This window comes from Phocoena sinus, chromosome 18 (genome assembly GCF_008692025.1).
Source record: "Phocoena sinus isolate mPhoSin1 chromosome 18, mPhoSin1.pri, whole genome shotgun sequence".
In the NCBI taxonomy this organism is placed as follows: domain Eukaryota; kingdom Metazoa; phylum Chordata; class Mammalia; order Artiodactyla; family Phocoenidae; genus Phocoena; species Phocoena sinus.
In genome coordinates this window covers 1,805,039-1,818,337 of record NC_045780.1, presented here as the reverse complement: position 1 = coordinate 1,818,337, position 13,299 = coordinate 1,805,039, and the positions used below count along the sequence as shown (strand labels likewise).

The 13,299-nt window shown below is 50.4% G+C and overlaps 1 protein-coding gene across 5 annotated transcripts in view; it reads right to left on the bottom strand.

Moving 5' to 3' along the window:
* The window catches only part of LOC116743338, a 149,377-nt gene that overhangs the window by 96,000 nt on the left and 40,078 nt on the right, over positions 1 to 13,299 (bottom strand). Inside the window, exon 3 of one of the 5 annotated variants that reach the window (XM_032611745.1) lies at positions 3,635 to 4,124. The exons of the other annotated variants lie outside the window; for them this stretch is intronic. Within the exon in view, the coding sequence (XP_032467636.1) occupies positions 3,635 to 4,124 (490 nt within the window). Of the gene's footprint in view, positions 1 to 3,634; positions 4,125 to 13,299 lie in introns of those variants that run through there. 5 annotated transcript variants of the gene reach the window in all.

Here is a 13,299-nt window from a genome sequence, read left to right as displayed (position 1 = left end):
TACCAAAAAAAAAATTTTTTTAAGCCATTATAACCCCTCAAATCCTCCCTAACAACTCAGTCCAGTTCTCCAGGGAATGACCATCGCATAGAACAGCATCTCATCGGTAAGTATGCATTGCTCAATGCAGATTTGCAAGGACAAATGAAAGTTTCATAACTTCGCTGCCTTTTCTTACTTGGATTTCAAGCCAGCACGTGGTAAAATCTGGAACAGGAAAGCAAAGTGACTTTAATTTCAAGGTCACAGTATTTATAAAACTTTCTCTTTTCCTCTCCTTCTGGGAAATCTGCAATCTCAAAAATGTCAAAGTTACTCACATCAGTGGCCAAGCATATGACAGAGATTAGGCTGAATTTAAAGGCCATTCCGGAGGATCTGGGCTTGACTGCAGGAACCCTGATAGGAAAATATATATAAAAACAGAAACCTTAGGTGTGCCTGGCAATCACATAAACTTTCACGGTGACCACAGACATCCTGACACGGTATCAATCCAGAGAGGCCAGCAGATGCCCTTCTCAGAGGAAGGACTGGTCCTTCCCTGGAGCTGCTGGGGTCGGCTTAGTCACAGGACAGCAGTGAAGACCTTACAGCAGTACTGGTCTCCAGAAACGACGCCTGCAGAAGAAACATTTCAACAAAATACATCGAAGAGCAAATGTGAGCTCCGGAAGCTTTGCTTCCTAGACACCTAACTACACCTCCCAGGGTTACGGCGGAGGCCACGCAGATGTGCGCAGAAGTAGCTACCTCGTGGGGCATGAAAACTCCTACAGTAGCTCTTCAGTGCAACGTCTGTTCCCACCTGCTCCCCAGAATCTTTCAGCAGCATCCCTGAGTGTGCGTGTGTGTGGGGGCAGGTGCAAGCGTAAGATGATGCAGAATCTGTACATTTCTGTCTTTGCTCTGATGTACCGTCCTTGTGCACGTGGAGCAGGTAAGCACCTGTCATTGCTCACCGGGCGGATGACTGGAGTTTGAGTTTGGCACGGCCCCGATGATGTGGGTATTTGTGATTGGAACTGGCGTGACTGGATCTCTCTGGGCTTTTCTTACACCTCCTGGAAAATGCAGGTGTCTCACTTACCTGCAGAGAGGTAGCACTGCCAGATGGATGAAGATCCAACTCAGGGCTCATCTTGATGAGATTTTTCTGACTACACATCTAATTCTTAATTGAAAATAGTAACGAAGTGTTATTCGTGAATGTGATAAAGGAGTTACGAAAGTGATGGAGTGTAAAAGAATATGTAGGTGGACCGGAAGGGCCTTAGTGGTTCTCCTTCCTCCCCGTAGCCCCGGATGACTGGGAGGTCAAGGTTATTGGTGAGTTTCCCAACAGAACCAGACACTGAGCTATCCCAGACACTCGGCGATGTCCCCTCCCCTTAGGAGGTGCTCAGTTATGCACAGAATGTTCAACTTGGCTTCTCTGCGGAGCAATTGCAGGGCCTTCAGAAGGGCCTGAGAAATGCACGGCATCCCCGGAGGCCAGTCACCCCCGGGTCCAGGGCCAGACGCCAGCATCGATGCACTGGAGCTGGTCCACGTGCAGAACGCGGGCTCCTCTCTGACGGCGCACAGCTGCGCCCCTCCAGCCGCCCGGGCAGCTCCCCTGGGTGTTCTCGAGGCCTCAGCAAACAGCTCGGCTGGGGTTGAAGCCAGTTTGGAGACTCGTTAGCACTCTGAGAAAACGCCCCCTGCCTTCTCACCTCGACCATCTGCACACAACCCGGATGTGTGTGCGCTGACCTTGGGGACCAGCGTTGTCTCCCTTGGGCTCTGGGGAGACCTGCAGCTCTCAGGCCCAGGGGATGTGAGCTCTGCCTCGTGGAGCTTCCCCCGCACTCAGGAAAGCGGGGCACGAACGAGGTGACCCCAGCACCTCGAATCTTACTTTCCATCTTGCAGCGCTTCCCTGTGTATGAGAGCACGGCCACCACGGAGAGAGAGGATGCTTTCTCAGGACCCGTCACCGCAGGACCCTGGTCACCCAGCACAGACCTCGAAACACTGTGGCGGCCCCGGACGTGCTCCGGGACTCAGGGTCCTCCCTCACTCCTCACCAGGCATGGCCGAGGGGGATCCCCGTGCAGAAGCAGCTTCTGCTCATCCGGGAAGGAAAAGCACGTTCCTGGGCCCAGAGTGGGGCGCGTGCGGCAGGACGGCGGGTGGGAGCAGCTGGGTGCTGTGCTCATCACAGGGGAGGAAAACGGTGAAGTAGACGGAACTGCGGTCAGAGCAGGAGCTTGAACACTGACTGGTGCTGGCAGGAGCGCACACCTGCCTTCGTAACACGCAGCTGCTCTGGGCAACGTACCCACAACTCCCTCCTTACAGCCCCTCCACCTCCAGCCCCAGGAGTCTGCATCCGCCACTCAAAGAGAAGGACTCAACACTCAGCAAGGTTAGTGCTGTGGACTGAATGGGTCCCCCGCCCAATAATTCAGACGTTGAAACCTAACCTCCGTGTAATGCTGCTAGGAGGTGGGGCTTTGGGAGGCGATGAGGTCATGTAGGTGGGGCTCTCGCGATGCGATGAGTGTCCTTATGGAGGTCCCAGAGACCCCCTCACCGTGTAAGGACACAGGAACCAGGAATCGAGCCCTCGCCAGACACTGAATCTCAGGGCACCTGATCTTCTCCGCCTCCGGAAGTGTGAGAAATAAACATCTTTTTTACAAGCCACCGGTCTATGGCATTTTGTTATTGCGGCCCGAGCAGACTAAGACAGCCAGGTAACTCAACCTCATCACAGGTTTTATAAGTGGAAGAACAGGGGTTTGATCCCAGACAATGAAATTCCAGAGGCCCTGTTTTTATTAGGAAACGTGGCCCAGAGGCAAAGACCGACACTGCAGGGTGGCACAAGGATACTCGGCCTTTCTTTGCCACCATCTTTGAACAAGCCGTTTGAACTCCATTGGTGTTCAAACCATGTCTCACTTAATAGGAATTCACTGATGTAAATACATTTTCTTTTCACTCTCAGGACACGGCTTATTATTTTTGTTTTTCCTAAATGCAGATTATGAAGAGAGCTGGCTTTTAAGGCTAAGCCAGAGGCCTTGGAAAAGCAAAAGTAGGGAATTAATTTTGTTTTTAATACACTTGAACTCTGGAAAAATCTTTTTCCTCTACTTACGTGAATGGTTCAAGTAGACTTACAATAATGTATTATACTTTCGGGTTAAATAATAACATTATGTTTTAGAAAAAGGAGAGGCCCATTAGCCTTAAAATGGAAAGAATAATTTCAAATACTCCAGAGACAGAAAGAAAATCAGCATTTTCTAGAATCATCACCTGTTGTGAGGTGTGTGCAGGTATTTTTTTAAAACCAGGACGGAAGTGCATGCTGACCGCCTGGGCTGTGTGATCAGTGCCAGAGTCACCGGCCCCTCCACGCTGCCCCTCCCCTGACTGATGGACATTAGAGCAGCAAAACTTAATTCGTGAAGGTCTTCACTGGTTCCTTATAGATGCCAGGGTTGTTTGATATTGAAAATTAAGGGTAGAATCCTGTGAGGAAATAAATTTGCAGAATTTCATAACGTACAGAGTATGGAGATCACGAATTTATTTAAATTTTACTCAGGATCCCAAAATACATTTGGGGTCAGACTTCCTGTCACACAGACGTGGCACCTGAAGCAGAGAAAGGTCCCACCCAGAGCAGCCCCTGCCATCCGGGCCACGCCGTCACAGGCGCCAGAAGCCCGCTGCCCAGCAGGGCTGGTGATCTCTGCAACACACTTGGACGAGGGCTGCACACATCTGTTTTATTCAAGACACAAGTTCCAGGGCAGCGTCTCCTAGACAAGCAAACTGTGCGTAATCGTCCAGGGCTGTAGCCTGAGAAGCCGGTGAAAAAGCAATTCTTTCTGCCATTGGGCCATAACCAGAGTGACCAGAGCTTTCCGGAGTCACAGCTGTAAGTCCTCCGGATGGCGCCGAACATGCAACCCATCAGGCTCACGTCCATAACAAGCCTGCTGCCTATTTTCACATCTGAATTCTTCCAGCTTCTTGCCAAGACTCTGGCACTCAGTGTAAGAACGGTGAGCGGCGTAGGTGCTTCTGGGAGAATCCCGAGTGCTCGCTTCTGATGGGACACAAAGCTGCAGAGGAAAAAGTGTCAGCCTCCGTGTCTGTGATACAGGAGGACCTCATGAGTAAGTGGGGACTGGCCAGGAGCGCACTGCGCTCGGAGCCCCTTCCTGGGCAAGCCTCCACCAGCCCGGCAATGCCCACCTGACGCCCCGGCTTCAGAGCCTTGTTCCACAGCTACTGTTGAAACCAAACCCCAGCCATCTTCGAACGTGTGGTTTGGGGCGAGTTTCAGTTTACTCATGAATAGAAATGGACAAAAACTTCTTATGCCAAAGACAAAGTGCTCCAGACCGTTCAGGGACGACTTTACTAGGCCGCTGTCACGGAAAGGACGTGCGTTCGTGAGAAACGTGGGGGGTCTCATCGAGGGGAATAAACAAGAGCGTGATCGCGAGTCCCAGAAGCCACACGTGGAGGGGTGAGCTGGGTCTCACCGGACCGTGCACGAGAGCAGGTGGTCTTTGTGGGTGGCCACCGCTGGGAACACCACAGGGGAGGCTTTCGTAACCCGGGCTGTCTCCCCCAGAGCACGGCGCTCAGGTGAGCTCCGCCTTGTCACCTGCCTCCCAGGTCTTTCCAGGGGCCGGGCTCCGGCCCCAAAGCAGCCAACCAGTCAGCTGGGACAGCCCCCACGGGGTCCTGCACGAGCCTCTGTTCACGGCGGCAGGATCCACCACAGGCCGAACCAGCATCTTCCCTTTTCAGGAAGTCCCCCTGGAGACAGACAAGAGGATGCAGACCAGCCAGCAGAGGACAGAGAAGCTGAAAAGCCACACAGACGAACAGCACGAGACAGCAGGACCATGGGGTGTCAAGAGGAAGCTCTCGGGAACCTGGGAGGAGGGGCTGGAACTGGGGGGGGGAGGAGAAGCAGGAGAGGCAAAGACAGTGACCCCGCCCCCCCGAGTCACCACAAGGCAGGGGACCCACTACTGCCGGCTGCTAAGGGTACACGCTCGGGAGAAGCCTGGTGTCTGACCCTTGTATTAACACTCCAGACTTGACGGCCGCCCCTGCCTCAGAAAATCTGGTTTGAGGATCTAACATAGTTTATGTAATTCTATTATTAGTAATAACATTAAGTGTTTTGTTTTGTTTTGTTTTTTACAAATATTAGAATACACACACATAAACAAAAAGAAAAATTAAAAATCACCTCTTTGGCTTTACCAGCCAGAGACAGCAATATTCAGTAGGTGGGTTTTTTTCTATATTTACCCAGGCAGAGTTAATCGATCATGTATTTTGGTTCCACCTTTGTTAGAGGTTTAAAAAAGTAGATGAGGCCACAATAAAATAAGAAAAATGCAGTAAACTTTTCCTAATGCAAACTGTAGGATATCTAAAAGACTCATTTATTTAAAAATTAGGGACCTAAGCTTTTCAAGTATTTTGGTGTTGAACTTTTATTTCTTTTATGAAACATTCAGTGGTTATAGGTCAAAGAGGGACTAGTTGATGTGATTTTAGCTTGGGTTTTTTAAATGCTTCTAATGTTCTTAGTTTTTAGCAAAATTAAAAATTGACAAACATGTCAGGATTCTGTTGGTTTTGGAAATCTTACCGCTGCATGAAATTCTAAAGTGTGAGAAGTACTAACCTAGTCTATGGGGAGATTGAGGACCCCCTGGGAGCTCTCCACACCAGAGTGACAGTTACGGAGAAAGCTCTAAATTCCCAATCCTTAATGGATGTTCACCCACATTCACATCAGCTTTCTTCCAAGAAGCAGCTTATGTCACAGCTGCAAGGATCTGGGGAAGCAGAAACACTGCACAACACGTAAGATACTATTGTTTATTTATTAGGTGTTGGTGATGTCACCACTCATGTGTCACCATGACATTTCTTTGTTTAAAGGGTCTCTTTACCACTTCAGGAAAGAAGGTATAGGTATATTTCCCACGATGTGGAATAAATCACAGCCGCAGTTCCACCCACGGAAAAAAAGCCAGCTCAAGATATCCCAGGCCTTCTTATCATCTCTCAAGCTTACAACTGAAAAGAGAAGGGAAATTACTGAGCCCGCATTCCAACCGTCAATGACATCCGGCCATTTAACAGACAGAGAGGGAGAGTGAGGGGCAGTGGGGACAGAAAGCGGTGACCAGCCTACTTCACACCCTCAGGACAGACAGGGTCCCACACGGAGCGGGCAAGGTAAGCCTCACATCCGTGGGCCCCATCCATCTTTGTGAAAGCCTTTCTGAGCTTGAAAAGCCCATGATTTTTCAATTAGCCGTTAAAATCACTGCTGCCATGCGCCATAAGCTCTCCTCCCGGAGACATCTGTAACAGATGAGGAAGGAGGGTCAGCAGCTGCGGCCACCGAAGGGTTAACAGCAAACTACCCACCTGGACAGGACAGTATGGGGGCTTCGGGCTGGGGGGTGGAAAGCTCGCGCCCCCTCGCATGGGTTCAACGAATGACAACCACCAACCAAGCCACTCGACAGGGTGCCCCGTTCCTGCAGGCCAGAACTTTCTGAACAAAGCTGCAGACGCGAATGCAAAAACTATTTCATGACGGATAACGACCCGACGTGGCAGCGATGTGTATGCGTCTCTGCAGTGCATACAGATGTCCGATGATAACGCTGCACACCTGAAACTTACAGAACAAAACAACAGAATGGAAAGGAATAGGGGAAAAGTGTATACCTACGTAGAGCTGAATCACTTTGCTGGACAGCAGAAACTGACACAACACTGTAAATCAACTCTACGTCCGTACAATAAACTTTAAAGAACTAAAACACAAAACAAAATTATTTTAGAACAATTCTCCTTTTTCCATGCAAACAAACACAGACTGGAATTCAAATCCTCGCTTAACTTCTTCGTTAAGGCTCCGTTTTCACAGGCACAAGATCTCTGTAATCCAGCTGGACGGCACGGCCGAAACAAAGGGATCGGCTCTCACGCAGCACGGGAGTCCGCGGACATGCGGCGTGGGCGGCACAGAGGCAAAGGTGAGCACCGGCGGCTCCACTGGGAAACCAGAGCCGGGGTGGCACCGGCCTGCGCTCTGCACACTGGACTTTACCGGACTGTTCCCTTCCTCTTCGCCACATCCCACGTCTGAATCTAATTATTTTCCCCGACGCACAGAACAGGTAGGTGAGGCTTAGCCCCGTGGCAGCCTCAGGACACACCCCAGGCATGACCGGCTCCGGAACCCACACGGGCGAGTGCTGTCCCCTCCGGGCCCCTCCAGCACTGGCAGGAGCTTGGGCTCCTTCCCCAATGCTGGGTTGTATTCTTTCAGTTCCTACTTTTTCAGTTGGATCTCATTTAATTGTTGTCATTTCATGCGCTCACCTCGGGGCCCTGGGGTGCCCTGTGCACCTTTAAACACATCAGGCACAGAGCACACAAAAATAAATTCAATTTCAATCTTTCCACATGGTGAAAGGCAGCCACTTATAATAGAACCCTGATGTGTCTGCCTAAAACCCTTTGAGGAGCACCTCTTGGGGGAGAAAAAACTAGCAGTGCAGTAGTTTCACAGTCTCAGAAGTTAGGTCAGAAGGAAGGGAAAAAAAGAAAGAAAAAGAGAAAGGGGAAAGAAGAGAGAGAGAGAAATGGATTGTGTTCTTTTTCTTCCTAATTCATTATCCTGCTGTGTGAACTTCAAATAATTTTGAGGCCATTTCACCATAATTTTTGAGCTGAATTCTACACACCTTGGCTAAAGAACATTTGTTTCAGGACACCCAGAAAGCCACAGACCGCTGGTGATGGGACTCTCAATGCAGTTTGCTTTTGTTTGTCTTTCTTTCCCCATTTTCTAAAAGTCTAAATTCAATTAAATTCAAGGGAACCATGGTCAGAGAACAGAAAATTGAAGGAGGTTTGCAGAGAAACAAACTCAGCTTCTATTTTCCTTCGAGGGGAGCAAGAATGCACACGCGTCAGGGTGGCCCTGCTCCCAGCATCACCCCGGGGCCCATACTGCCTGTTCTCCAGGGAAACTGAAAAAGGCGGCTGCTCTGACCCCAAATGGCTGACCCATAGCGATCTCCTGAGAGGGCGCCGTCCACAGATCTGGCCCGCAGTGGGAACTCCAGGATAAATCACACCAGAGCCGATGCCTGCCCAGAGGATGAGGGGCAGGAAGGTGGGGAGCAAAAGAGACCAGGGCCACCTGCCCTGCGGTCAGCCAGCCTGAGGGGGAGGCACCCACCACCACGTATGCACCAGTCCTGGGGGCAGCCGGGCCTTCCAGCCCCGAGGGCAGGGATGCTGGGCGGTCCTGGGGCTGCATCTTCCAATCCTCCACGAGAAGCTGGGTTTTCACAGGATACTTCCCAGCATTCAAACGTCGACATGTGCTCACATTCAAGCCTCTGCACCGGCCACCACTGCGTGGGCAAAGGAAATGTCTGTGGACCTGGAGCCCCAGGGGCTGTCCTCTGCAGCCCGTCTCCACTGCCAGGCCGTCAGCCGCCTCGTGTGCTCTTAAATGCAGCCATTTTCTTCACTCCCAGTACTGACCTGATTCTGGCAGACGGCTTTGCGCCTGTCCTCCCAGGCTGAGACCCTCCCCGGACCCCCCTTCAAAACAGGAGGCTTTCGCTCAAGGAGAAGTAGGGGACAGTGGGCCCCTCACGTCCACCCGATTGCCTGGTGCCTGTGCTGTGCTGGTACTTAAACATCTTGACTCTCAGCCCTGGGAAAAAGTCACTTAGGACACCGCGTCTTAAGGTCTCTGCATTGTTCCCTCTCGCTATGTAACGGAGGATCCTGAAATTTCGGGATTTAGAAAAGCCAACATTTACCATCTCCCGCTCCTGTGGATGAGTGCAGTGGGGTCCTCGTGACGTAGGCATTGGCTGGGTGGTGTCACCTCGTGTGGGCTGGCTTCCAAGTTGGCAGAGACAGGGCTCCCTGCCCCGTGGGCCTCTCCGTAGGGCAGCTCTCAATGCAGGAGCCCGCTTCCCGGGGAAGGGACCCAGGAGGAAGCCAGGGGTGGGGAGGGGGCCAAAAGGCACGCGCTCTGTAACCTCATCGCAGAGTGACGGCCCATCACTTCCGGATCCTACCTGTGAGAAGCACATCTTCGGGTCCAGCGACATTCAAGAGCAGGGAGTTTCGCCAGGAAGAGGGGTGGCAGTGGTGACACAGTTACGAATAATAGTTGTGGAAACAGTAGCCCCACGGACGTGACAGGAGCGCCCAGGCACAGCTCCAGTGCACACCCGCTGTCCCAGCGTCATTACCCATAAGGCCCTCTTTTACTCCCACAAATGTCCCAATCCAGATGACAAAATACATGATGCCCGCCCTCCTGATGAGACACCACCACTGAAATGTTTTCACAAGACGGGATCCGAACTTCCCTCTAATCAAGATTCCTGCACTTGTTCTCCCAGGCAGTCGGTGGTCCCGTCTGTCCTGCCCCATGAGGCCTCTACGGAGCACCCACCATCTGCCTTTCTTAGTCCATATTCTTTTACCATATTTTTTTACCACTTAAGTGTCTTCTTACTTTGAAAAACGATCAAATGACTATACATGCCAATATAATTTTATGGGATTGTATGGAGTGCAGATTTTAGATTTATAGTTGTTTATAAAACGTGTGGATATATTTTGTATATTATGAGGCAATGGCCTTATCACGTATCACGCTTATTTATCAAAACAACACATGGACGATACCATGAAAAACTTTCTGAAAACTTTCAACTTTTTGAAATTTTTGCAGGTGAAATGAATATGCCATGAGGGCAACTTTTTGCATTTGCTGTCTGAATGGTTTCTCAAACGCGCTCGTGGAGAATCAGTAAGTAAAAGGCGATGTGAGCTTAACAGGAAAATGCTTCTGTTATCTGAACTGTGTTACTATTAGTTGAGTCTCTTTTTGAGGAAGTGCCTATCCATTTTTTTTTTCATAAACATTTCCTAAGGACAAAAGTATTTCTGAACATATGGGCCATGTCTCTGTTTTGGATGTAAAAACTTCTGGCATTTCGCTGACTTCATTTCATTCTGAGTCATTCTCTCATTTGCTATAAACATCAGGGTATTTTGATCAATTAGGAATAACTGAGATAGTTTGAGAATAACATGGCTATCACTGTCTTTCCCAAATGGGTGACTGATGGGCCAGTGGGCTGTCTTCCTAATTATTTTTAAATCTGTATTTTCTATTTATTTATTGTTTCTGAAGCAGATGGTCTGAGTAGAGTTTTTGTTAAACTCCAGATGAAATGCTGGCTCGTCCGGTGCTCACAGTAAATTAAACAAAGACTGACCCGGCCAGGCGCTCAGAGGGCTCGTTCCGTGCTGCCTTCGTAACTTGGTCGCTACTCTCAACCCTTAGAGGGAATATAATCGAGAACTTGTAATCCTTATATGGATAATCCCTACAAGGGTTCCGTGAGTTCAAGTGATGAAAGATCTTTCAAAACTGTGCTCCCGGTGGCCTGCTCTGCTGTGCCCTGGAACTGTGCAGCTCCCTGGTCTACAGGTGTACACACACGCGCACACACACACACAGGCATTCATTCCTTCCTTTGGAAAAAAAAGTATCGAATACTGATCAAGGTACTGCAATACTGCCTAAAGCACTGGCCAAGACAAGCAAAGTGTTTGCTCCCACGAAACTTCAATTCTAACGAGAGACGAAGACAAACAGGTCAACAAATAAACAACCATTTCAAGTCTCAGAAGGATCTGTGAAGATATAAATCATGCAGTTTGAAGGAACAGAAGGTATGAAGGGGGTGAAGCCTATTTTAAGGTCAGGAAGGATTTTCTGAGAGGGTGACTTTTAAGCAGAAAGGTGTAAGTTGTGAGGGAAGAAGCAGCGCCAGCACCCGGGGAGCACAGCATCCCGGCCGAGCACCACGAAATGCCAAAGCCTGGGGGGCGGGTTCAGTCCATAATGGGGACGGAAAAGCATTGCTTGAGCTGGTAGGTGGTTTCAGCTCACTGGGGAAACAAGAAATGGTTGGAAGGGGGCTCTTGGCTCCAAGGTCTCCAGGCTGGTCCTCCAAAATAGTGGGTGGCCAGCTGGAACCTTAGGCCCCCACCAGTCACCCCGCCATCTCCCCGGGCTTCCATTTCCGCAGCCCGATTCTGACTGTTTCCTACACCGAAGCCAAGTGGTCTCCCATCCGTCCAGCCGGGTCCCCATCCCGCTGTGCTGGGAGGGGGGCTGGGAGTGAGGTGGGGAAGGGGCATCTGCTCACAAGGTAGAGAAGCCCTCATTTCCTACAGACCCAAACTACCAGGAAGAGCCCCGCTTTCCCCGATTCTTTGAACCTTCCACCAACTGAATTCTGTAAATTAACCTATGGAATTCCATACACGAAACGAGGTTTTTCGACCTTGGCATTTAGACCGGAGAACTTGTGGTGTGAGGGCTGCCCTCACCACTGCAGGGTGTCCACCGGGACTCCTGGCCTCTACGCCCTGGATGACATTAAGGTCCCCCAACGTGTGACAAGTCAGTATCCGGCCTGTATCCAGACCCCAAGCCATTCTCCCAGGGTGGCCCATCAAGGCTTCCTGTGAAACCACAGGACCCCCTGGTTTTCTTTTCCTTTACGTATTACTGACGTTAGCTTTGAAAAACTCACATACTCACTCTGAATTTCAGTCTCTTTATCTTCAAAATAAGTATGAAACTACCCCCTCATGGGTATCTTGTGAGGATTAACTAAGAAAGTACATGTAAAGTACATGACACAGAGTAATTTTTCAATAGTCAAGTTCCTTTTTTTTTTCCCCAAAGCTGCACAGCTACCTACCAGCAGCTCTGAACTAAAAGCCTGATCTCCTAGTTCTACCGCTTCTCTGTGTCCTCTGGGACTAAAGTTTTCTACAATATTCTCAGATGCCATAACTGGTAGGTCCTCCCCTCTCTTGAAATGTTTTGAAAGGAGTGACCTGAATGAAGGGCGGGGGCCCAGGGCGCGGAGGCGTGAGGCGGACAGAGAGAAATCCAAGTGGTTCCTTCTACTGCTCTATCCCCTCCCGACACAGGCTGTGGGAAGCAGGCCACACAAGGCGATCTGGGGGCTGATTTTACACAGGGAACAAATCACTTCTGAAGAAAACTGTTAATTTTCTACACTAATTTCACCAGCAAAGAAGGGGTTTTTGCTGGTTTTTTGTTCTTTTAATGATAATCTTCCTGACTTTGTCGACAGCCAAATCTAGACAGCGTAGAGTTTCACAAAGACAAACGAAGAGAGATGCTGAGTGAGGCCGAAGCTGGCCCTTCCCTTCCGGAAGCCCACCTTCCACTTGACCCTTTGCCTGGGCTCTGACAGCAGCAAAGCGCTTCAGGCTCAGCTGTGAAGCTGAGGACGACAGAGCCGCATCCTTACAAGTCAGCTGATCCTGACGCAGTTGAAGTGTTCGGAGAAGTCTCCTGGGAACGAAAGTGTAGTCCAGCTTCTCTACAATATTAAATGTCACGCCTCACTTTCCCGAGAAAGCAGGCCCCGCGTGAGGCTCCTCAGGCCTTTCCCAGGCCTCCTGACCGCAGCTGGGAGAACCACCCTTTCTTAATGCGGCCTCACTTCACTCTCTTTGAATCAGGGGACCTCCCACAACTACTGGAATAGCCATCAGAGGTCATAAAGACCAACCGAGGACTTCAGGAGCGCTCGGAGTTCAGTGTCAGACCTTGCTATCCGGGCGCGTACCTGGGGCGCCAGCTCCCCATCTGGTTCCCTCTGTCCAGGGGAGGAACTTCTGCCCACAAGCTGCATGAAGACACACGCTCTGGTTTTATTTTCCCCTCGAGGCAAACGGATGCTTCGCGAATGTGCGGCCACACTTGTGCAAGCCCTTCCCTATGCCGTTACTAGGAGATTCCTTTGCGAGGGTAGGACCGAAACGTAGGCACTTTAAGCAGGCCCCAGCCCACCATGTCTCTGCCTCGTCCCACCGAGGATGGAGCGTTATCCAGTGCATTCCTGATCTGTGGACTCCCCACACCCACGCACACAGGGGAGTGGAAAATGGATGGGAAAGCTCAATCCAATCTCATCTCGGAGTTTTGTTACTATTTTGCTAGTATGACACACACACAAAGTATGTGTTTTACAAACACTTCTGAGCACTTCCCGTGTCCTGGGTGCTGCCCCAGACACCACAGACTAAGCAGCCCTGGCAGCGATCCCCGCCCCAGCAGAGCACGCAGCTGACAACCATACCCATTCC